Raw genomic sequence first — 26,784 nt, forward strand, 5'->3', positions numbered from 1 at the left:
GTCAAGTCTAAGTCTAAAAATGGACATGATAACATGGACATGATGGGATTTTGGAACTAGGGGGAACAAAGCTTATGAAGAAACATATAAAACTCTGAATATTGGAACAAAGACATTAAAAGCATTTTATTCATGTACAGCAATTTTATACAGCAATGCCTGTCTTTAAAGCTCTTTATAAAAAAAAAAAAAAAAAAAAAAAAGTGGAGATGAGTTATTCTGTTTAAGGCACCTCACCAAACACAAATATCTCCCCATCTTTAATGTGTTGACAACTTCACACAGCAAACCAGTATGTCATTTGACAGAACCGAATAGTAGCTAGTAGCCTTATAGCAAATGTGTCACACCTATTAAGGATTTGTGTGTTTCTACGTGATAGGGCCTCCGCATGATTGTGTTTCAAACAGTGTCATCCAGTGGACTCCGACCGTTGCAAAAAAAAAAAAAAAATCACTTAGTAGCTTCACCCAGTCAACTGAACATGTCAGCCGTGGGGAGACGGAAGGGTAGTTATTATGTAAAATGAAGAACAGCTCACTCAGAGACACATCCTGAGATGTAATAACAAAAGGTTTATTGAAACTGGTTGTTTTATTTCATATTTGATGGGCCGGAAAGAACTCAAAATACCCAACTATTGTGTACAAACACTTCAAAAGTGAAAAATTCTCCCATCAAATGTTACTCGTTAATGTATTACAACTATTAGCACACTAATCTTACATGAGACAGTTTTATACACATCACGCTAACGTTATAGCCTATCTACAACTTTTATATTACTATTAATGTCAAATATTTTAGATACAGCATAGTGTCACATACATACGAGTTCTTCATCTCTTTAAAGATCTCTATTCAGTTTAACTGCATGTATGATGAGAGAGAGAGAGAGAGAGAGAGAGAGAGAATGTTAAGGAAGAACCAGAGAAATTATAATTTTCCAACTTCAGTCTGGAGATCTACTGCCCTTTGTTATCCCGCTCCTTCCCTCTGTTGTTGCTGCTCCTCTTCACATCACCTCTTTCTTCCCTGCCATCCAAAATAAATAAATAAACAAATCATCAACATATGCATCAGACTGAAATGAAAGCAAAAAATGAACCAGATGTGAGATGAGACGTATAAAGGAAGGGAACACTGGAAACATTTATTGCTCCTGTGGTTCTGGTAGTTTACTTAAGGTGATGGAGATTGAACATTCAAGGGTATCATAGTATTTTAAAAGCTGACGATATGGAAAAGACTTCGCCAGTAATTAGCATTCATGCTGGGTGGGGGTGGGGCTGAGATTTTTACATATTTATTTATTTATTCATTTATGTATTTATTTTTTATTATAAAGAAATCTTGAATCTCCTTGTGCTTACATAGATTTTCTCCAGGCACTTCATCCCAGATTCCAAAAATATGAATGTTGAATTAAAGACTCCAAATTGTCTACTGGTCAAAATGAACGTGAATGGTTGTATGAGATGTGTTTGACTTGAATCTAGTGGACCACAGCTCGAAGTCACCAAATAACTGGCAATTTTCATGTAATAGTAATGGACGCTGTAGGAGAGAGGAATAATGTTGTGGGAGAGGCAAAAAGCTCGTAATAAAATAAAATGCCACCCTAAAGCACACCAGAAAAAGTCGCTAGATTTGTTGCTAGCCGCTTTTGACACACACAAAAAAAAGTCACCAAGAGGCTTTAAAAAGTCATCAGATTTAGCGAGAAAGTCGCCAAGTTGTCACTTCTCACCCACAAGTCAGATAGGATAGGCTTTGCTTCAACACTTGCATGAGCCTTGAGGATACGTGCAATCGAAATGGATTCATGGATAGTTTGCTGAATGAAAGTACACATCAAACTGTATTTATAATTGCTTCACATATTTACGCAGCTTGACAGTAAATTAAAAAAAATCCACACAAATGCCAGGATGAAAAAACTGAGACCAAAGAACTGTTCATTTGGCATTCTTGTTCTTTTGCAGTGAGCAGTGGTAAGTTTATGGCCAAAAAGTTCAGCCTTGGTTTCATCTGACAATGACACATTTTCCCCACACGTGTTTGAGAAAGATTTTAAGTGTGTCTTTGCCATTTTTTTTCTTTGTAAGATGCGGCTTTTGTATTGCAACCCAACAACCATCCATCCATCCATTTTCTTGACCGCTTATTCCTCACAAGGGGGGTGCTGGCGCCTATCTCAGCTGGCTCTGGGCAGTAGGCGGGGGACACCCTGGACTGGTAGCCAGTGGTGGCCAATCGCAGGGCACACAGAGACGAACAACCATCCACACTCACAAACACACCTAGGGACAATTCGGAGTACCCAATTAACCTGCCATGCATGTCTTTGGAATGTGGGAGGAGACCGGAGTACCCGGAGTACCCGGAGAAGACCCACGCGGGCACGGGGAGTGCAACCCAACAACCATAGCTCAAAAATATGAAAAATACAGGAGATTGTTGTCACATGTATTTTCCAGAAATTTCTGCAGTTTCTTCAATGTAGACCTTGTAGAGTAGTTCGAGTCACGTTCACAAATGAGGGAAGAATGGATAAACGACAGGTTTGAGGTGTGAATGTTTGCAAGTGTTGGCAAATGTAGCAAATGCCTGGCTGGATGAGAAGTGCGGCCATGCAGGAAAATCCATCTAATTCTAAGTTCTAAGAATATCTATTATTATTATACTTAATGCTGAAATATGCTTTTAATAGTCATGTTAATATCTACACTGCAAAAATCTTACATAACGTGCCTTATCTCGTTTGACAGCTTGCATTGACGTCACCCCAAAGCTTGCTTTAATGTTTAGATATTATGTCTAGCAGCTGGACATCAACTGTGGTTAAAATGAATCATTTAGCCTTAAAAAAACACAAAAAAAACAATCTGATTGTGACTGAAAACACTGTCAATGTAGTAAGCAAGAACCAGAGCAGCAGTACATTAAGGTGAACTGTAGAGCATTTACACAGCTAACAAGACCAAAGTATATCTATCAAGACTCAAGTTGTATCAAAAACACACCAGAATTATCATTTAATATGACAAGAAAGAGTTCAGGATTATTAAATGATTCCAACTTTAAAGCTAAATAAATATTTCTGTTTGCATAGGCGTGTGGAATTGTCATGACTGGGTCATGCCAGGGTTAAGTTTGGGTCATGCAAGGGTTATGTTTGGGTCATAACTGTGAGGTCAAGTGTCTGTTTTGAAGTGATGTAACCAGCATCTAGTTTCAACTGGTCTTAAGCTATGTGATGTCAGGAGCTATGTGACGTCAAGAATCTTTCATCTCTTTATCTAGTCAACAGCCAATCAGATAATTCCATGTCAGTCCTGTTACCCACATGTCTAACCACAGCCAATCTGATCGATTCCTTGTCTATATAAGCCTAACTGAGAAGCGTGTGTTTTGTCGGATTATTCCTCTGTCCTTCCTGGATGCCTTCTCGTTGCTTCTGGTCAAGTCAAGTTAGTTCCACGCCTCTTGATGTTATGCAAATAAAGTGTTAAACTCTTATTTGTGTCTGCACTTTTGGGATCCAACCTCAGAACGTAACAGAAATATTGTTTGAAAAAAAAACGTTTGCTGTTCTTACAGTATTTTAATTCCATCCTCATTATGGATACAGGGTGATGATTTATGCATGGAGAACTGGCAAATTATGTCAGAAGTGGGATATGTCCTTGGAGGAAATGCCTTATTGTACCATCTAAAGTAGTACACAATGAAACGTCTGTGCCATAATTTTGTAATGTGAAAAGTGTTTTTTCAAGCTTCCCAGAATTTGACCAGCATGACACGAGACAAAAAGTTAGGGTAACTTGTCTGTCTCTGACCCTTGGGTTCTCCCCACTACCTCCCATTTATACAAACTCTTTACTTCACAGGTGCATTTGTCCTGGTGCAACCAAGACAGTATCCACTTACACCATAAACAACAGTCCTCTGTTTTCTTCGTCTTTTTCCCCTTACCTCACACTGTTTCCATCTATTTGGTATTTCCCCTTTTTAAATTGCAGCAGCCTAGTAGCTTGTCCCCAAAATCTCCCCTTGCTGTCTTCTCACTAAACACTTCAATTTAGGTCAGTCTGCACATTATAAGTTTCTTCCCAGAGACATTGATATAGTACATAGCACATTTCTGCTTCAAGTTCCTGAGCACTAAGCAAGCAAATTTAGTCTTCTTTCCTCTGGCATATAAACCTTCCTGCTGCAGTGTTTCTGAGCTACTGCACATTCAGAATGTCCCCATACTCCAAGGACTGTACACTATATAGGGTAGCGCCAGATTAGTAAATGAACTGGGATAGATCTTTTGGGACTTGATCCATTACAATGTGGTTCCAGAGGGCTGAAAAGCTCAGGGACAAGATCCCAACTTTTATTAAAAGAGTGTTCTGTGTTTTCGGGAAAGAAAAAGAATATGACGTCACAAAGTAACTTTTGACAGGCTCTTATACCTTCCATGTTTGTGTGTGTAGATCTTATTTTTTGAGTTGGCAGTGGAATGTGAGAATCACTGGAAAGCCGCCCTAACAGTCCGATCGCTCAGTGGTTGGGTTGGTCGGAAATTGTCTCCCAGCATCCCATCATTCCCCTCTGGCAGCTCTGCGCCCTTTACATGTGAACGTAGCCTCCGAAACTCTTCAATCTGTAGGGTCAAAAAAAGATCAAATTACATGTGTGGCCAAACCAAGGTTATTTTAGTTAACTAAAACTAACGGAAAAAAAAAACTAAAACTAAAATAAAAAAATTTAAAAAATCAATTTCGTTAACGAAATAAAATAAAAACGAAAATTGCTTTAAAAAACAAAAAACAAACATTAACTGAAACTACATTTCATGTTCATAAAACTTACTAAAACTAACTATAATTAGTGCAAAAAATGTGCTTCATTTTTGTCTTTGGTATAATTTAATGCATGAGCATTTGGGGATGATTTTAAATGTGGTTTTAAGCAGAGGTGGTTAATCCAGGTCCAGAAAGTAAAAACCCTGCTACAGTTTGGCTTTAGCCACAGGTGCATCTAATCAACCAGCAGGTAAACAAGTTACTTACCAATCGGTCAAGAAGAACCTCCTGTGACTAAAGCCAAACTGTGGCAGGGTTTTTAATTTCTGGACCTGGATTACCCACCTCTGGTTTTAAATAGATTTATTTTGATAATAACCGGACTAAGGACGTTTGAAAGTGTATCACACAGAAGTGACGTCATCTAAGAAGCCAATAGAAAAGCACCTTCAAATGACATCGCTCCCATTGTGGGTTTTTTTTTTTATATTGTGCACAAGTAATACACATGTTCATACACAAAAAATCAAACTAATATTGAAAATAACTAAAATGTAACAAAAACTAAGCATTTATTAAATAATTAAAACTAACAAAACCACCCTGAAAACTAATTGAAACTAAATAAAAATAATAATAAAAAACTCAAAACAAAATAAAACTAACTAAAATGAAAAATTCCCAAACTATAATAACCCTGGGCCAAAAAAATTATAGGTTCTTTGTAGCCTCAATGAATGAAAGGTTGGGTCAGTGTGACATTTCAGATACAATACAGGCACATCGTTTCAGTATTTAATACTTGAAATCATTCTCACACTGCTGTTTAAATAACAAACGAATGGCTGCAGTTGCCTATGAATATAAAGTCCCTTTTCCATTGTGCTGGTTCTACCCCAAAACAGCCTGTGTTTCCACCCTGTGTAGTCACATTTCTACATTATACTTTTTCGGGACCATGCGGTTAAAATGGAACCATTCCTCAGAACCTCTTCCAACCTGGTTCTAAAACGTAAGCAAGGTCGTGACATCACTGACATCCGTTTGGCCGACAGATGTGGGCAGTTTTTAAGCAATGTGACAGATGCACAGCTGGCGAAAATTTTTACCACAAGCTTCACAATTTCATTCATTGGTCCATATGAATTTGTAAAAATGATTGTTATAGTAAAGCACAATATATGTATACTGTATTTTTATGTCTTGGTGGCATCAAGCTGTCTTTTGCTGTCTTAAACCTATAAATTGTTTTTTCATCTGTATGAAAGCTTCTGTGCATTTGATGGGCTGTAATTTGTGACAATCGGCATTTCATGAAACCACAATTCATATTTTGAAAACAAGAGGCCAGAATAGCCACTCATGAAATCTTACTGCGGAACCACGCACAATGCGATTGTACAGTGGAAGCTGCACAGTTCAATTGATCCCACCCTAATCCCGCCCCATTTGAGTGGTGCCTGTTTTTAATGGAGAAACAACGGTATGGGGCCAAGTCGTTCTGGTACCTGTAATGGAAAACTGGCTTTAGAAACATTTATCTGTACATATTAACTTTGTTGTTGAATCAGAACTTTGTGTTAAATATAAACTACGCATTGGAACAAAGAATTGCCACTACTTGACAGAAGGAGAAGGTGCCAACATTTTGGCCTATTCATGGAGGAATTTGAAGAAATGCTGTCAGTAATTTGTACCGACTATGATTATCTGGTCTTAACTGGAGACTTTAACATTCATGTTGACAACAACTTGGATAAAAATACCAAAGAATTTTGTAATATACTTGATACTTTTGGTCTCTCACAACATGTAAAAGGTCCAACACACAATCAAGGTCACATTCTTGATCTCGTCATCTCTAAAGGTGTTGACATTTTATCTGTTGAGGTGAAAGATCTGGCTATTTCAGATCATTCCTGTGTGTTTTTTGAATTACAAACAATCCCAGAAGTTCAAACAACTACTGTCTCGATTAAAAAAAGGTACATAAATGAGAATACAAGCAACATGTTTATGGAATTAATGGCTGCATCACCAACTGTAAATGCAGAGACCGTTGATGAACTTCTGGATGAATTCACCTCAAAAATCTCAAATGTTTTGGATGCTGTTGCTCCTATTAAAACTAAGACCATTTCATCCCGAACTAAAACACCTTGGAGGTGTACTACCAACATAATGACTTTGAAATCTAAATGCAGAAAAGCAGAGCGAAAGTGGAGAAAAACTAAACTCCAAGTTCATTTTGACCTGTACAGACAATGTCTTTGTCATTTTAACCAAGAGTTAGTAATAGCTAGACAACAACACTTTTCTGAAATTATTAGTAGGAACCTCAACAATACACGCACTCTATTTGGCGTGGTTGACAAACTTACAAATCCCCCAAATCAAACAGCGCCAGAACTCCTCTCAACAGATAAATGCAATGAATTTGCCTGCTACTTTAGTGAAAAAGTACAAGCCATCAGGTCAAACATTGTTACAAACCAGCAAAATAACAAAACGATGCTGCACTTAAAATCACCTAGGAATAATTTAATTACCATGACAGAATTTGACTCAGTGGATCAAAATACTGTAGTAGACTTGGTTCAGCAATTGAAACCTTCCACGAGCTGTCTTGACACAATTCCATCTGGCTTTTTCAAAACCATTGTGAAATCTGTTCAGATCGATTTACAACAAATAATTAATTGCTCACTTCAATCAGGTGAACTTCCTAAATGTCTGAAAGTAGCCGCCGTCAAGCCCATTCTAAAAAAGAGAACACTGGATGTCTCCCTGCTAGCAAATTATAGACCAATCGCAAACCTTCCCTTCGTAACTAAAATAGTTGAAAAAGTGGTTTTTAATCAACTCAGCAATTTTTTGAGCTTAAACGGACTTTTGGATAAATTCCAGTCAGGTTTCCGACCTCATCACAGTACAGAAACAGCTCTGATTAAAGTACTGAATGATATAAGATTGAGCACTGATGCAGGGAAGGTATCAGTGCTCGTCTTGTTGGACTTCAGTGCAGCATTTGACACGATTGATCATAATATACTGTTAGACAGGCTGGAAACTTGGGTGGGATTAAATGGAACAGTCCTTAAATGGTTCAGGTCCTATTTGGAGGAAAGGAGTTACTTTGTGACCATTGGAAATTTTGAATCTGATCGAAAGGCCATGACATGTGGGGTCCCTCAAGGGTCAGTCCTTGGACCCCTGTTGTTCAGTCTGTATATGTTACCTTTGGGTCAAATGCTTCAGAACACCGATGTTGACTATCATAGTTATGCAGATGACACACAACTGTATTTATCGATGTCCCCAAATGACAGCAGTTCTATTAACGCATTGTGTCATTCTCTAGAGCAAGTTAACAACTGGATGAACCAAAATTTCCTTCAGCTGAACGAAAACAAAACGGAGCTCATTGTTTTTGGCAATAAAGAAAAGAGGATTGCTGTTAAAAAACAGCTTGAGTCACTGTCTTTAGAAACTAAAGACCAAGTTCGAAATCTTGGGGTACTAATAGACTCAGATCTGACCTTCAGCAATCATATTAAATTCATCACTAAAACAGCCTTTTACCAGCTGAAAAACATATCCAGACTGAAGGACTGCATGCTTCAAGCAGACCAAGAGAAGCTTATCCATGCTTTTATCTCCAGCAGACTAGATGACTGTAACGGTCTTCTGACTGGACTCTCTCAAAAGAACATGAGACAATTGCAGCTCATTCAGAACGCTGCAGCTCGAGTTCTGACCAAAACAAAAAGATCAGAACATATTACTCCAGTACTTAAGGATTTACACTGGCTCCCTGTCAGCTGTAGAATCGATTTTAAAGTTCTGCTACTCGTCTATAAATCACTAAATGGTTTGGGTCCTGAATATATCCAAGAAATGCTGATTGAGTACAAACCCAGCAGGGCTCTGAGATCCACAGACTTGGGCCAACTAGTGGAACCCAGAGTTCGAAACAAACATGGTGAAGCTGCATTTAGCTATTATGCTGCACACAGAGGCGGCACGGTAGTCGAGTGGTTAGCACGTCCGCTTCCCAGTTCTGAGGTCTCCGGTTCGAGTCCAGGCTCGGACCTTCCTGGGTGGAGTTTGCATGTTCTCCCCGTGCCCGCGTGGGTCTTCTCCGGGTCCTCCGGTCTCCTCCCACATTCCAAAGACATGCATGGCAGGTTAATTGGGCGCTCCGAATTGTCCCTAGGTGTGCTTGTGAGTGTGGATGGTTGTTCGTCTCTGTGTGCCCTGCGATTGGCTGGCAACCAGTCCAGGGTGTCCCCTGCCTACTGCCCAGAGCCAGCTGAGATAGGCGCCAGCAGCCCCCGCGACCCTTGTGAGGAATAAGCGGTCAAGAAAATGGATGGATGGATGGATGGATGCTGCACACAGATGGAATAGGCTACCAGCAGAAGTGAGGTCAGCCCCGAGTGTAAATGCTTTTAAATCCAGGTTAAAAACTTTGCTTTTTTCTTATACCTTTGATTATGGACTTTTAAACAGCTTTAATTAAGTGTTTTTTTAATTATTATTTTTAATTTTTTTTTATTTTTTTTATTTTTATTTTTATTTCATTTATTATTTTTTTTTTTTATTATTATTATTATTTTTTTATCATTATCATTTTAAACTTCCTTATGTTAAATTTTTTAAAGTTTGTTGAATAATGTTTTAAGATTGTTAGTTTGTAACCTATTTTCATTTATTTTTATTCCTCTGAATGTTAACTACTGTTTCTTGATGCTTACGTGTTGTCTTTCCTCGTGTAAAGCACATTGAGTTGCCTTGTGTATGAAATGTGCTATACAAATAAACTTGCCTTGCCTTGCCTATGTAAGAAGATAACTCACTGTTTATTTGACTTCACAAAGATGAATATGACCTTCCTCACTCCAAATATTTGCAGTACACTCAGGATCTCCTCAGGCTGTTGTCAGTGCTAAGTGTTGATGTACGAAAGTAAGAGAGCTGTGGGAAAATACGAGGACTACATAGAGTGCACGGCACGCTGCTGCCTTAATGATGAGCATGGGAATGTAATGCAATCTTCTGAAGACAGCAGGCGGGGCATACCTACAGAAATTGAAGATAACTGCAATACAACCGCATTGTATTTGTTAGCATATTCTTGAATACAGCCAGTTGAACCCAACAGATTTGATGTGTGAAACAGAATATGCTCACATTCAGCTGTAAACAGTTATATTATTGTAATTTGCACACAGTTAAGGACTACAAGACAGATTTTTGCTGCGGTGGCAAATCTAGGTCCAGAAAGTAAAAACCCAGCCACAGTTTAGCAGGTGCTTCTATAGAAGCATAGCTCAGGGACATGAGCTTCTATAAAAGCACCACGGCTAAAGACAAACTGTGGCAGGGTTTTTTTCTTTCTGGACCTGGATTTGCCACCGGATGTTTGCATACAGTATGTACTCTAGAATAGCCAGAACATTTGTATAAAACACCTCACACAAATGGTCAAACATACAATAAATCCATCCATCCATCCATTTTCTTGACCGCTTATTCCTCACAAGGGTCGCGGGGGCTGCTGGCGCCTATCTCAGCTGGCTCTGGGCAGTAGGCGGGGGACACCCTGGACTGGTTGCCAACCAATCGCAGGGCACACGGAGACGAACAACCATCCACACTCACACGCACACCTAGGGACAATTCGGAGCGCCCAATTAACCTGCCATGCATGTCTTTGGAATGTGGGAGGAGACCGGAGTACCCGGAGAAGACCCACGCGGGCACGGGGAGAACATGCAAACTCCACCCAGGAGGGTCCGAGCCTGGACTCGAACCGGAGACCTCAGAACTGGGAAGCGGACGTGCTAACCACTCGACTACCGTGCCGCCCACATACAATAAATACAGTACATAAATCAGTGAGATTGGAAAGTGAAATAATATTGAATATCTCGTCATAATAGTTCTTCATTGTTAAGGAATGATTAATTTTACCTTGTTATGCTAGTGAATGAACGAACGAACGAACGAACGAACGAACAAACAAACGAACGCAGTCATACATGATGGTAGAATCCCTATTATATATATACACAGCAGATGAGCTAGTTGTATTGGGAAAACAGTGCCTACTGCACAGTTAGGTAAATTTCATATATTATTTCTACAAATTTACATGATTGATCAGGTGTAACAGCAGGTGTGGGTGTTATTTATTTATTTAATTATTTATTTATTCATTTACTTTTTTATCACCAATCTAATGTGTTGAAAATGGCTTGCTCTGTTTGACTGTGCAATATTAATGGTTGAACAAACAGTTTTTGGTGTCTCCTGTAAAGTGAGGATTTTGGGGGTCCAGGATTCAACTTGGCACCAGTGATATGTAGTTTTGTTTAATATAACATAGCTGTTTTTTAAATATATCTATTTAAAATGATACAGAATGTCCTGTCAATTTTGTATTAACTTTATTATTATTACTATTATTATTATTATTATTATTATTATTATTAGTAGTAGTAGTAGTAGTAGTAGTAGTAGTAGTATCTATGTGATATGCTCTAATCCTAATGAATGTGAGTTTCTTACTATGTGTGAGCCAATGCACATTAGAAATACTACATTCCTTTTGTAAAATATCAACAATTAAACTGATTGGTTCAGTTTTAAAGATGGAATAGAAGAATGTATAACATTCAAATATTTACCTGTAATTGTGATATAGTGAGAGGGTAGCGGTAGAGGATCCAAATCACATTTTCACTGCAAGGTGGTGTTGTCAGAGATCCTTTATACATCCAGTAGTCTCTCAATAATGGATCTGAGGGCAATTTCAATATTCATATAAGGGTCGGGATAAAAAGTCTTTGCAAGTGGAGAAGAAAAAATCTACATACTCGATATGTAATTTAGTATGAACTGATTTCCCCCACCCTTCAATTTGTGAGTTATTCCATCACATTGTACATTTATCTTACCAGGCAGCAAAGTGTTTGGGTTAAAGCAGGGTATTATCTTGCTCTTCCCCTAATGGAAAAAAATAAATAAATAAATAAATAAATAAAATCCCTAATTATCACCATAAATTAACTGTTGTCTAGTTGAAGAGCTCTTTTCAAAACCAGATGGAATTCATGGTTATGAAATGTGCAAGTGTGGGTAAATAAATAATATTTCTAAGAATAATTCAAATGGATTTATAAGGTTTTGGAAAAGAGCTCTTCATTGTTTCTTTATCTGCTCAATCAAGGCATTTGCTCTGACCTTTTCTGTGTCAGTCTCACCTTGTACTGCAGGTCCTGTAGAACCTCTGTGATGGCTTTCAGACCCAGATGCTCTTTACCAATCTGTTGGCACAGTTTAGATATGAAGAGGTCAACGGAGGAACACTGTATTGTTGGGAGAAGATTGTGATTGTAAAATGATCCCAGCTAATCACAAGTGAAAACACGTTCCCTTCCTCGGGTAAGCAAAACTCACACAATTGAAGGAAGGAAAAACATGGTATTATAAAATACTTTTTTTTTAAGGCACAGTTAGTCGAACAAACGTGTGTCATGATGTGCTTTTAGAACAGTTCAAACATATTATGCAGAACGTAGACAAACTGATTAAAAATGCTCCACAGCAAAGCAGATTTTTCAAAGACCTTGCCTTAAGTCATACGATTTGGCATTAAAACAAACTTCTGAGAAAATGTGTAATATGCAATTACATCACAGAAAGGATGATGATGACAGTTGAACCGGAATTGGAACTTGTTTAGTGAGCGGTACACGTGCCTCTGTTTTATATACATACATATACATATACAAAACTAAAGCAATAATAAATGACGAGGAAAGGAATGTGTTGAGTGTTATGAGTTCATAAAGACACACAGGCACACAACAGTTCTCTATGCCTGCATGTTTGCCACCATGTCTGCCTTGTCTCATCATAGTTAAGCGGGAGTACTTTAGTACGTAATTTATTTTGAGTTTGTAGAACAAAATGAATTGTGTTTTGATTGAGTGACTTTCATGTTTTGCTCACCTGCACAAAAAGAGCAATGATGAGAACGCCATTCTTCTTCCCTAGAGCATCTTCCAGAGAGTTGAACACTGTGCTGTTCCAGTGAATTAAATGGAGCTTCAAAGAGAAACAATAGAACACCAGCTGAATTTGAAAGTTCGTTGTCATCAGCAGGTGTGCAGTGCAGAGCTGTAATGACTCAACGCGTTGGACACCGTCAGCTGGTGATGACTCAAGACTCTTATCCAAGATAATATGGAAAAGGAGTGTAAAACCAACCAGAATCAGCTGTATGACAAATTTGAAATATTACACACACACACACACACACACATATATATATATATATATATATATATATATATATATATATATATATATATATATATATATATATATATATATATATATATAAAGATTTAAAAAATATATATTTCCTCCAAAAAAAACATTTACAATGAAAAGGTCCAAGCCCTCAGGTGCTGTATTCAGAAAGCGGCGAAAGGAGGAGGACAAAAAACGGGCCCAGGATTAGAGGCATGCATGTCAGTCAATCATCATTGTCTATAAAAAACTAAACATGAAAATTGCGTTAGCTTCTTAGTTTGCTTGTAATTTGTTTACTCCACCATTACATATATGCTACTCTGTGTACCAAAGCAAGGCAAAGCTTGCTGGCTATAAAATAAAGCAGTCAGTCCAGTCCAAATAAATTTGCATAAATCATGGTTTCACATACCCATGTTCATTTGCGCAAGATAAGAATTCCGTAAAGGCATACTTATTTTATTTTATTTTTTATTTGGATAGTTGTCTGTGAAATTTGGTGTTTGTTGTGTGGTGTGCTATTAAACATTTTATATCAACATTATTGTGGCCGGCCCTGCATGTACTACTCCACCGTTACTATCTGTCCAACACAATACAGTATTTGTGCTTGCTGGATTTACGCTTACATTGCAGTCTTTTTTTTTTTTTTTAACCAGCTAGATTTACTCTTACATTGCAGTTTTTTTTTTTGGGTTGTTTTTTTTTTACCAGCTAAAGTCACAATGTAACAAGGTACAATGTAACAAGGTAGACACAATTTGGATTGGATAGAATCAGGCAGCAACACATTTGGCTGTCTAAAACTTGATATGTGACACTTGACAGTAGTAATGGAAAGTCTATTTACATGAGGAAAGAACAACAGATAAAATTAGCAGCAACGGCACCACTTGATTAATTAGCTCAGTGGTTTCATTGTTTCTCTCTTCCTCTCGCACGTTACCATACAATGGGTTGGCGTTCTACTCTTACACAGTTAGCCATTTCTTAGCCAGCTATTACCAGATGAAAAGTCAATTTTTCAAGGATTTCACAAATGGTAGTGCAGCCTGAAGGACACATACCAATAGGCTACTAAAATCAAAACACTGGAGTGCCCCTGATTTCATGATGGTCTTGTATGCGTGTGTATATACCTCCATGGGGAAAGCCTTAAAGTTGACTGTGTGCTCTGATCCTCTCTGATTCTCTTTGCCCCAGTGAAATCGAACCTCGTGAAGTTCATACTCATGATCGCTAGGTAATGGACCACCACTGACCACTGAACACAGCACGATAAATTGTGAGCAAACACATACTAGGAAAGAAAAGGTTACGTTAGATCGTGCACGTGCATACCGGACTTTGATTTGAGAAGGATGCGTACAGTGTGTCCATCATTCATGACCTCACAGTCACGGCACACCACATAGTTTGGTGACAGGTGGACATCCAGCAGCGTTGGGTCATATTGAGCCTCCCTGGAGTTCAAGTTGATGGGTGACTGGTACTCACCATTGGCTGCTGGGTAATGTAGTCCCCACTCTACACCTACACAGGGTAAATAAATGCCCAAAAAGACATGCAACATTAATTCAGTCTATGTGATGTGTCATTTTCTGAGTTACAACAGTAAAGATACCCTCTCACAGCCTCAACACATTAAATAAATATAGCACAAAAGTAATGAAATTGTGTTTGGTAGATTATTTGCTGTTACAATTAATCTTTAGACTGTCAGAAAGCCTGTTCATTATATTATTGTTTATTTACAGTATATACTGTACTGTAAACGGTGCCACAAGGAACATGCATTTGTGGGATGAGCAACAGAGCTATAAGTTTTCACAGTAAGTTTTTCATGAGTGCATTCGATATACTAGTCAGCTCTGCTGTTCATCCCACAAATGCATGTTAATTACTGATTTGGCACCATTTAAAAAGGAAATAAACAGGCTTTCTGGCAGTATATGAGTCACTACCAAACAGCATTGTTACAGCAAAAAATAATCTATTCTACTAAACAAACACTTCATTTTTTTGTAATCTATTCAGTAAGTAAGCAAGCATTATATTACTGCGTTTACACTATTAATAATTTTGGCACACATTGATATAGTAACCTTATGATGCATGCAATAAGTTTCAATGGTTGATAATAAATATGTATAATATGAAGCAGACTGCCTGACCCAGCATGCAATGCAAAATCATATTTACACGGTCAGGTCAGTAATGTATACTGAAGATTATAATATGTGAATAAAAAAATTATAATATGCAGTATTTGAGTCTTTTTATAATGCAAAAAATACACTCATTGTCTCATCACACTACTGTAAATACAATAACAAAACGTGTTGCTACAATGAGGTCATGTTATGAAATTACTGTTTCAATACAATTACAGTTTCTTCTTGGTTTTGCTAATGTCTGTCTTCTCCAAACCTTTTGTCAAAAAAGAAAACATAGGTGCAGGCAGAAGCTACAAAAGACTTGTCAAATACAGACCCCTGTTTAGAAACGAGTTTAAAAAAAACACACAGACACTTTGTTTGAACTACATTTTGCATTATACCCAAATGACTGTACAGCAAATACTGTGTAAAACCCTTGACTTCATAGCATGTCTAAAAGGCAAAGTGACCCTAAACACATTTGATGATTTTGTAAGGGTCCAGTCCAGATTCCCCATGTCTTGTGAAACCATGAATGCCAGTCTGCCTTTTGGCTGCAACCTCAGCAGAGGCAGACACAGTGAGTGAATGTGACGAGTGAGAGGGGGGGGGGGGGGACTTCACATTCCCACTTTCCTCAGCAACTAAGCTCTTGACAACAACTTATTCGAAGCTTGAACAATTTCTGTATATCCCTTTAAAAGGCTCCACAAACTTTTGTCTGGACTTTGGTTGGGAAAGCACAGCAACTGTTCATTCTGTCTCATATTGGTAACATTACAGCAGCCTTTAGTTTCTTATGTGGGTATTTTGTTGTTTTGATGAATTCATAACATTTTTTTTTTTTTTTTGGAAACGGTGCATAAAAAATAGACAAGGTGTCACTTTACTTCATTTTTACAGTCAGTTGAATTTCTCCCAATCGAGAAATTTTAATAAATGGAGGGACACTCCCAAATCGGAATCCAATGCGGTTGTTTGTTTTGGAATATAACAAAAATATTATTTTCAACTCAATTGAAATGTATTTATGGACCACTTTTAAAAACACACATGAAGTGGAAAGTCCAGTTGAAGTCCAGTTGTGATTGATACAATGATCTAAGAATGAAATGACCTGGATGGATCATGAGAAGATCCAGAGCAAAAGCATTGTCAGAAAAAGAGTACTGGAGCATCTGCACTTTATTTTAAGGTTAATTAGTCACTTTAAATGGTGGCTAGTGTGTTGTGACTCCCATTTAACATGAGCTTGAATGTGTTTGGTTAACTGAAACCAGCCACATCTCAGTTATAAGATGAGCACACTTCTACACACGTATTCATAAGTATTTCTGTTCTTTATGTTTGCTTCCCCTTGGAAAATTACTCTTATTATTATTTTTTAATTAATTAATTTTGTGGTTTGGATCATAGGTCACAATAATAATGAAAATGGTGGAAACAGTTTTTTTTTAAATGATTTGTCATGGTCTCATTAGCAGGGGTGTGTACACTTTGTAAATCCTCTTTATCTCCTTAAAGACTGTGGTTTGTTTGCCCTTTGACTTGCTGTTTCACAGGGAATATACAAACAAATACAGCTGTTAAAGGGTGGGTCAGAATATGAAGTAATAATATGCAGATAAAATTATGTGAATTTAAGATACCAAATATATACTTGTCTTTTAAAAGTCTTGTAAAAGAAACACTTAAAAGTTAAAATCAAGTTAATTTGTAAAGTGGCACAACCATGCACAGTATTAGTTTAAACATGCTATCGAAAGCATTTAATAATATCGATGTTGCATGATATGTTATTAATTAATGGTGAAATTATTATACTCACAGCAAGAGTTTTACAGATTAAGCATACAGCACAATCCTCAGTACAGGTTGCAAGTAAAGGGACAGAGTGAGACAAACAAAAAGACTCATTCATCTCATTGCAATTGATAAATGCAGCACATTGTACAGTATAAAAACGGAATGAATGAAGTTGCTCAAATGAGAAGAAAACAAAACTTAAATGTGAATGCTTTGTCAAAGGAATAGAGCATATATCCTAATAGTCTTCTCATCCATTCACATGATGATGAATAGCTTACCTTCCTCATAGCCCCAGTCCAAGTCATCTTTCCTTGGATTATTGTTCGATTCCTCATTCACTTTGTCAGCCATGCTGTTTGGCAGTCAGCTCACTCTGGATGGAAACCAGTCTGTACTTCCAGTTCACTCCCTGTCACACTGTTTACTTGGACTCAAAGTGAAGTCTGTGTCTCTATAGTCCTCTTGATGGATTCCCAGCTACAGTCTAATCTGTTTTAATCTTAAATTCCTACCTGATGTATATAGAGCTGTCGTTCTCTACGTTTTCCTTTACTTTGTACGCTCCTCCCCTGCCCCCCACCCCCTTTCTGCGTTGCTTTACTGTCATCCCCCTCTCCCTTCCTCCTTTCCGTCTTTCACTGCAGGTGCACACACTCACTTTGGCTTCCTTCCAACATATATTTCATTCCCTCCACAACTTGAGCTTTCTTTAGGGAACTGATCTAATAAACCTGTATAAGAGAATTCTATGTAACTGCTGTGTTTTTCTTATATTGTTTATGTTTCTCTGCTCTGGGTGTATATGCGTGTGCATGCGTGTGTGGGTGTATGTGTTTGAGTGTTGGGAAGCTGGTAGGAAGGTCATGCTGGTGTGTTTCTTTTGGAGGCCATAGAAAGGCACTCCCTTGAGCAAAAAGAGAGGTGGCTGAGAAAACAGAATTGCTGGTAAAATAATGTACAAGGGCAATTTTTTATTTTTTTTTTAATCTCTGATAGCTTTGTGATGGTCAGAATTGTTTGCAAAAAAAACTTTATTGAGCTATTTTAGAATCAAAGAAGTCAACTTCAGAACAGTAATTGCCCCTTAACCCCTGTTGTTTCAATCCCATATTTTTTTCCCCTTTTTTTTTTTACTCCATATCCCCTAGGACACTGATGTTAATTGCCCTAGATTCCTTATAAAGAAATTGTCTTTGGAATGCAGGCGAAATCCCTTGTTTCCAACTTGTGGATGCGAAAGCAGGACAGTCCGTCTACTTTCTGTGTCTGTGATACACATCTGATTTTACTGAAGTCATGAGATCAGACACTGGGTTACATAAGTTAGAAACCATCTATCTATCTATCTATCTATCTATCTATCTATCTATCTATCTATCTATCTATCTATCTATCTATCTATCTATCTATCTATCTATCTATCTATCTATCTATCTATCTATCTATCCATTTTATATACCATTTGTCATTGTCAGGGTCACAGGTGAGCTGCAGACTATTCCATCTGACTTTGAGCAAGAGGCAGTTGTACATTCTGGACTTGTCGCCAGCCAATCACTGGGCACGTAAGTCATACTGCATAAACAAAAGGCGTTTTCAACAGCATGTTTTTGGAATGTATTTGTGGGTTCAGAGTACCTGGAGAAAACCCATGCAAGTACAGAACAAACCTGCAAATACAAAAGGATTCAAACCCATACACTAAGAACTGACAGACCCACTTTTGAAACCACAGATGAAAACTGATCTTTGACTGAGAGAAATAAGATTATGGAATTACGTTGATTAACAATATATTGATGTTTCAAATGCATTGTCATTCATTACTTAGATGAACATTAGACTTCTGAATGTTATTGTTTTATTCTGGATAATTGAATAGAATGAAAAAAATAGACAATGAAAATTGAATAAAGACTGCTTACAAAAAAAAAACAAAAAAAAATCTACACCAAATTCCGCCCAAGCATGTCTTTATGGACCTTACTTTGTGCCCGAGAGAACAGTCATTCTGTGATAGAAAATAACCTTCCTTCTCCAAATTGTTCCCACTTCCCAAGTGTACAGTAATGCAAACAGTCTTGGCAAAATGAATAATTAGGATTCAAAGGGGAGATAGGGGTCTATTCCAACTGCCTCGATAGTTTATATGGGCTGATTTCCATGCCAATTCTCCACTTCTCAAACATGACACTTTACCCCTCTCTACAGGAAAAGATTAGTCACTACACCTCAACTGAAGCAACAATTGAAATCTTTGTTAATTTTCACGCGAGTATGTTTACTTGTTTTGCTAATTACTGGTAAAAGAAGGGTGCTTATGTAAATCTATCATTTAATTTGTCCGGTCATTGTCAACCGTTTTAGATATTTTGGCAATGACAAAAATGTTATGTTTCACTCTCGTGAGGATTAGCGGTTCAGGAAATGGAAGTATTGATGGCTTCACTGTTTAAATTTTTTTTAGAATTCTATAGTTTTTTTTATTAAGGCACATATTAACTCTCTGATCCATCACCTTTGCTTGGTGGTGTGCTAGAGCTAAAGGTGTCAAAATTAATCAACAACTGTTTTTGAAAATCTATTAATTTTTCATATCCATTGTTTAACTTAAAATTGTCCAAATTTTCAGATTGTAACGGTTATTTGTTAAAGTGATTCAATTACATAAAAGAAAAAGCAGACTGCAATTGTCAACTACAAGAAAAATATGGGCATTGGATATTCAGTGGCATTTAAGCATTGAGCATTCTGTAACTCACCTAAATTAAGGTAACTGGGAAAAGCTGCAAACTATGCTATATATCAAAACCAGAATTTGACGCATTATTATTATTATTATTATTATTATTATTATTATTATTATTATTATCATCATCATTATTATTATTATTATTATTATTATTATTATTATTATTATTATTATTATTATTATTAGTATTATTATTATTATTATTATTATTATTATTATTACTGGGCGGCACGGAGGACGAGTGGTTAGCACGTCCGCTTCCCAGTTCTGAGGTCTCCGGTTCGAGTCCAGTCTCGGACCTTCCCGGGTGGAGTTTGCATGTTCTCCCCGTGCCCGCATGGGTCTTCTCCGGGTACTCCGGTCTCCTCCCGCATTCCAAAGACATGCATGGCAGGTTAATTGGGCGCTCCGAATTGTCCCTAGGTGTGCGTGTGAGTGTGGATGGTTGTTCGTCTCTGTGTGCCCTGCGATTGGTTGGCAACCAGTCCAGGGTGTCCCCCGCCTACTGCCCAGAGCCAGCTGAGATAGGCGCCAGCAGCCCCCGCGACCCTTGTGAGGAATAAGCGGTCAAGAAAATGGATGGATGGATTATTATTATTATTATTATTAAAGATGTTGCTGTCTAAGCTACTTCATCTGCAAAGAGTTGTCGAAAGTTTCACTACACAGTATACAGTAAGTACGTAGTTGGAAACCACAAGATTTCTGTAGTTTTCGAGGGCACGTGAAGTACACATTGTGAAGCGTGGCGAGGGCGGGCCTAGTGACGTCGATTTTGAAGCTCGGGCTGTTTATTGTTCCTTCTTCAGCGCCGACACAGAAAAACGGGCTAACACGCTGACAAGCAGCCTTTCCACGCAGTTTACGGTTGGGTTTACGAAAGTGTGATAGTCTGGACAGCTGACTGCGCAAATCGAGGGTCATGGCATACGCTTATCTCTTCAAATACATCATCATCGGAGATACAGGTAGGCTGCAACAAGCGAGACGAGATGTTAGCATGCAGCTAGCAGTTAGCATGTTGCTAGTGATCCATTTCCGCAGTGTTGGACGTCCAATGACGTGGTATAAGCACAAACGCAGAGGTGGGATGACAGTTCCCGTCCTATGTTGCTATCGCAACAGTATAAAATTGTTTTTAAGAAGTCATGTTCATCAAGTGAACACATGTAAAACTATGTCTGTTAAAAAGAAAAAGGAAAAAAAAGCGGTAGCTGCTGACATTCGCCGAAACAATACGGGCCTCTGGTCTAATTGCGTACAGGGTGGGGGTGTTAGCTGCAGCCAGCTAGCTCAGTGAACTGTCTAGCCAGCGTTTGGAGTTTAACCAAATATTACGCAAACGACTATCACACCAGTAAACAACTATGTGTGACATTGGGAATAGAGTGTGATCGAAGTACTAACGTCGTTGACGTGCCAATAAACGAGAGCCAGCAGGAGGTCAGTTCGGAAAGCCAAGCCTCAAATATCCCATGAAATGGCGTAAATCGGCTATGATTATTAGTCATGTTTACTGCGATTGAGTGCTAGCATCCCGGGGCCTGTATTATTATTATTATTATTATTATTATTATTATTTAATCACTCACTCACTCACTCACGCAAGTTTACTTCATGTAAGCCACATGGGTCTCCCAGGTGGAGGAGCGAACCCATGCCACCCGGCACCGAAGGCAAGTGACAGTTCCACTCCTCCACCTGGAGCCCCGGGGCCTGTGTATATTTTTTCGACGCGTGTGAGTGTGTACTACGTGGTGAAGCAATGATTTATGTTTGCGTCTGAACAGTTGCCTGCCCTCATGAGGATAGAGCAAGTTTATTTGCGTCATGGAAGCAGGTGTATTTCTCCTGTCTTAATATTTGGAGACACCAAACTTATTCAAATAAAACAGGTTACTCATTACTAGTTAAATGTCACTTAAAAGACGGAAACATATCGCCAGCTATGAAAACAGGTGGACCTGGCATAGTTCCTTTACATTGAAGTTATCTGAAGAAAAAATGTTAATTTAGGCCTTTTTGTTGTTGTTGGCTATTGGTGGGTATTGTATTTTATGCAGCGATGTAAAAATTAATCAATTAGGAGTCAATTTGTCATCATATTAATCAATTATTTTGATAATTTGTTGATCATTTAGACTAGAGTAGGCGTGGGCGATATGGTAAAAATGTCATATCACGATTCTTTAAAAATAAATTCACGATCTTTTTTTTTTTTTTTTTTTTTACATATTTTTAGACTAAAATTCACATTTCTGAACATTTTTGTAAATTTTAAAACATATTTACAATGCATATAAAACCCTAAAAGAAAAAAAAAAAACAGACATCTTAAGCCTTCTGAACAGGTTTCAATTGAAATAGTGCAATAGTATGGGGCGCAAACCGAGCCGCCCGGCCCGGCCGCCTCCCCGTGGCTCTGCTTTTATTGTGGAAAACAATTATCTCATTCTCTTCCTATTTTCTGACATGTTACGAACCAGACCAGTCACTAAATCATAATCAATTAATGGAAAATATGTAAGTTGAATCTATTACAAAAATATTGTTTAATTGCAATAACCTATAATTTGCATGTAGTTGATCCTGAAGGCCAGAATTGTAACCTTCAGGTGTGGAGCTACTTGATGGTCAGGGGTGGCCACTGTCACCTTTGTCATTATCTGGCCACAACATAATAAGGCAGTAGCCACATAGTAAGCACATGCTCAAAATTAATCAGTCATGACTGACGTCAGCCATGATGAGGAGCAGGGGTCAACATTAATGGTGGCCTGATGGCCCGGGGTCACTACGTAACTGTGCCGCGCCACCTTAAGTTAGCCAATGCTGGCCACCACTGTAAACTTCTAGGGCTTATTAACTAGCCATTGGCAATTTTACTTACCCTCATGCTTTCTATTTAAGAAGCTGCAGTCTGTAATTAATTGCCTAAATACTTAATGACTGGTTGCGATATGAGCAAGTTATTTCTTTTACTTAAGTTTCAAATCTGTCCTCAAAACGATCATGCATTGTTTTGTATACGACATTTGAAACACATATGGCGGTTAGCCGGTTAGCATAGCATCTCCATCTAGCTTCGTTACACTCCAATCATGGCAGATAAAAGCCTTCAATCGCCGCAAATAGTTTTGAATCCGTTGGGAGTCATTGTCTTTGCTTGTAGCGGACATTGAGTTTCTCAGCAATTAGTCTTGAATTCTTATTTATTCATTGTTAACAGCTTAGCAGTTAGCACATGAGTCTATAATCCATTCAATCGTTGTGGCTGTCTTCTTCGGCTGTCTTAAGGAAGTACATCGTTGTGTGGGTGCGACCAAGTGTGCCACCCAGTGTTCAGACTGAGACGCCACAGCTTGCGTGGAAACTGGTTAAAAGGGAGATACACCTGTACTCCAAACTTTTATTTGAAGCATTGCGGTACTGAATTTAATTCTTTGCAGTTTGCACTTATCTTGAAAGAGCTTGTACAATCACATATCACAAATGGGACTTTTAACGGCCGCTAGATATTTTCTTTCATTTTATTTACGTATTTAGTTTTAAAAATTCATTTTATTGTGTATTCTACAGGCCAGGTTGTCCGTCTGGACACAGGTATAAAATACAAATGACCCAAATGTGATTAAATTAACACTTTTAATATAATATACAATATTTTAGAGTTCACTTTTATTAATTATGAATGAATTAATCTTATTAGAATCATTATCTTTTTTTTAACTTTTTATTATAGTTATCTTTTGTTTTTTGTTTTTCCACGTGGCATTGCGCTTGCAGTGATGACGTAATGAGTTCTGTTGATGTGCTGTGTTTTCGTCATCCTCAAAAATGGAGCATTTGCTCATCATTGACATTGCATCATCAAAGAAAGCAAGCAATTTTCAACACTCAATATTGGTGAATAATTTGTAAAAATAAATAAATAAAAATTACAAATATAATACACGCTAAGGCTGGGCGATTTTGTCTAAAAATAAAATTATTATTATTGTTGTTGTTGTTGTTGTTATTATTGTTATTATTATTATATCATTATTATTATTATTATTATTATTATTATTATTATTATTATATCATTATTATTATAATATCATTATTATTGTTATTATTATTGTTGTCGTTGTTATTGTTATTATTACTATTTATTTATTTTAAAAAACAATTCTATTTGTGATTTTTTTTCCCCCCCTGATTCCCCCCCCCCCCCCCCCCCCTTATTTTATTTTGTAAATAAACCAAGAAGTTAAAAACTTCTGCTTTTAATTTTCTCAGTTAGCAATAGTAACAAAAAAAAAGAAGCAGTTAGACACTCACTCCCGTACATTGGTGACGTGATACTAATGTGTGGATTTCGCAGGTTTTGATCCATTCAGAGAAGATGGATTTGCTGGTACATTTTTTGTATTGTTTGAGCTTGACGGCACAAACTAATGGCCAAATAGATTTCTCTTGCAGGATTTTCTGTTAGTATAACACGTTTTGCTGTCACCATGTTTGACAGTTGCTGTGATGTTATTTTTCTCAAATACAATTATTGTATGCCAAATGTAAGGCTGCATAGCTTCAAAAGAAATGATATTCTTTTGTATGGTATTTCTCCAAATATCTTGAGCAGCGATCAAGTACAGAACTGAAAGGCTTACAAATGCGGCCAACTTTTCAGTGTGTGCTGGTAAAAATGTCATCCAGTCCCACTAGCGTAAGTGCATGTTTTAATGCTACTACTGCAGTCTCACTGTTTAAAACTTGGTTGAAAGTCTTTTTCACTACTTTGGCCAGTCTCCTCTCCTCCATGCTCCCGTTGCAACAAGAGAGTGACCTCACCTTATCTAGGAGTGCATTCGGAAAGAAACTCATAGCGCGCGCTCCTCCACGCCGACTATTCAGAAACTCAAGAGCGTTTTTCAAAAGTGTTGCTTGGTTATTCAGAGTGCCACAAGAAAGCAAAGCAGATGGAAAGGGAACAGTTCAAGTAATTGCGGATGATTGGTTATATTGTAGGATACATTTGGAGTTTGCTTTGCCTTGAAGCCATAAGATGTTCTTCTGTTGCTGCTGCGTAGATGAAGTACTAGCAGCAAAAAAACTAAATATTTTTCGGTTTGAAGGCAAAGTGAGCTTGAGGAGAAACAAATTACGTTTGTACTTTGTTTCCCGACTTGTTAAATAATAAACACGAAATACAAGATTATCTTAACCGCTTATCCTCCTGAGGGTCGCGGGTGTGCTGGAGCAGATAAATAATTTTCCGTTTTTCAATTTCCAATTTTTAAACAAAAAACAGGAGTTGGCTCGTTCCTATTGAACGGGACAGCAACAAGTGATGTGAATGCTTGGAACTAGTCCGTATCTTAAACTGTGTGATGTTTGTCTCGAAAATAAATGCCCATGCCCGCTGATCTGCAGACGTGCATTCAACAATTCACCAGCAGAATTGCATGTTTGCAAATGGTAAGTTAAGACATATGCACACACATTAAAAAGCACATATACTGTATGTATGGATCTGAGAGACTTAAAATTGTCTCAGAATTATTCAGTGTTAATTTCACACAAATATAGCCGCAAAAAACAAAATGTTGACATAAAAAGCAAAACCTTATCTTTTTTTTAATGTCTTGTTTTAAAACTATATCAAAGAATCAACATGTTTTGTTGCGCTAAAATATTTTGAAAATATATCTTAAACCACTGTCAATCTTTACATCACACTAAACAACACTATACCTAACCCCGGGTTTACACCGGATGCGGTGCGGTTGCGGTGCGGTGCGTCTTGACTGCGTGCTCCGGACGTGTCAATTTTTTGGTCAATCCACACCGGCTCCGCACAGCTGCGGTCCGGCAGCTCCGTCGTCGCCCACTTCCCAACGTGTCTCGCGGGACCGCGCGCGCGCGATCATGTGGCATTTCACGACGACAAACATACAGAAAGTCTGTGCTCAACAGAGAAGCAGAAAGAGAGGTGGACTTCTTTTGATTTAACCTTTTCTTCTTCTTCTGCTATGAGATTCCATGCAGCATCCTTTTTTTGGTTGTCCTTATAAAAAGGATGTGCCGTGTCATATATTATTTTGTGGTTTTCCACCTCCAATATAAACCTCTCCTCGTCCATGTTCGCTGGTGTCTAAACCGTGAATGAGCACATGGCCCGGCGACGCCCACGTCACGTTTTGCTGAAAAGATTGCGAAATAGGATGGCGAGTGTTTTATTCTGAAAGGTAACCGGAAATTTATTTTGAAACTGCGTCGGTCTTCCTGTCCCGCTCGATGTGTTTTGTGCTAGCTTGCCATTTGCCGGAGGCCTACCGCTGCGGCGTCCAGCAAAAATAGAAAATAGGTCTATCCTTGCGGAAGGCCTGCGGCACGCCGCAGCTGAGACGCAGTCGACACGCAACGCACCCGCAAGCGGTGTAAACTGCACCATTCGAATGAATGGAATCTAATTGCTTGCGTCGCCGGAACGCACCGCAACCGCACCGCACCCGGTGTAAACCCGGGGTAAGAGTAAAGGCCTCAGTATGCTTCTGCGAGAGCCTCGCGCGGAGGCGTCACAGCGTAGCTCCGCTCGTGCGTTTACCTTCCGACTTGTGCGCAATACACATCACAATACACCAAGTTTCACACCAAGTCCCGCTGTCGCTATGGCTGGGACGCCACAGAGTGGCGATTCCTCTGCATTTTATGACGGATTCAGGAAGTTCAGTTTAATTCAGAAACACGAAACAAAGCCGGGGGGAGAGTAAGTTCATCACCGTGGCAATTAATTATTGCCAATTTGCACCGGTGTCAGCCGTAAACTCGCCAAAACACAACAGCCAGTTATTGTTGTTTTCCGCCTCTCTTCCCAGGCACATATCCACATGCACAGCCGTGGTCTCCGAGCAGGAAGTCGACTTTCGCCGCCAGTTGCCTTCACGGAAACTATCTG

General features: G+C 38.3%; 2 protein-coding genes across 3 annotated transcripts in view; one reads left to right on the forward strand and one right to left on the reverse strand.

Moving 5' to 3' along the window:
- Positions 1-555: 555 nt before the first annotated feature.
- Positions 556-17,660, reverse strand: ca8 (carbonic anhydrase VIII). Of its 2 annotated transcripts, XR_013287283.1 has the most exons (9): positions 17,371-17,660; positions 14,466-14,657; positions 14,264-14,388; positions 12,819-12,914; positions 12,068-12,130; positions 11,762-11,810; positions 11,492-11,604; positions 4,467-4,657; positions 556-1,035 (listed from the first exon to the last, which is right to left on the reverse strand). XR_013287283.1 is itself a non-coding variant. In XM_077536916.1 (8 exons), exons 1-8 carry the CDS (start codon positions 17,441-17,443, stop codon positions 4,523-4,525), a joined length of 846 nt encoding a protein of 281 aa, XP_077393042.1. In that variant the 5' UTR covers positions 17,444-17,660; the 3' UTR covers positions 4,362-4,522. The 2 variants fall into 2 exon arrangements, 1 of the variants encoding a protein (XP_077393042.1); XM_077536916.1 differs by lacking the exon at positions 556-1,035 and having other exon boundaries at positions 4,362-4,657.
- A 2,932-nt stretch (positions 17,661-20,592) lies between these two features.
- Positions 20,593-26,784, forward strand: part of rab2a (RAB2A, member RAS oncogene family) — a 29,590-nt gene continuing 23,398 nt past the window's right edge. The window contains exon 1 of the mRNA XM_077536930.1: positions 20,593-20,812. Within this exon, the coding sequence (XP_077393056.1) occupies positions 20,767-20,812 (46 nt within the window). The 5' untranslated portion in view covers positions 20,593-20,766. The remainder of the gene's footprint in view (positions 20,813-26,784) is intronic.

Source organism: Festucalex cinctus, chromosome 1 (genome assembly GCF_051991245.1).
Source record: "Festucalex cinctus isolate MCC-2025b chromosome 1, RoL_Fcin_1.0, whole genome shotgun sequence".
Classification (NCBI taxonomy): Eukaryota; Metazoa; Chordata; class Actinopteri; order Syngnathiformes; family Syngnathidae; genus Festucalex; species Festucalex cinctus.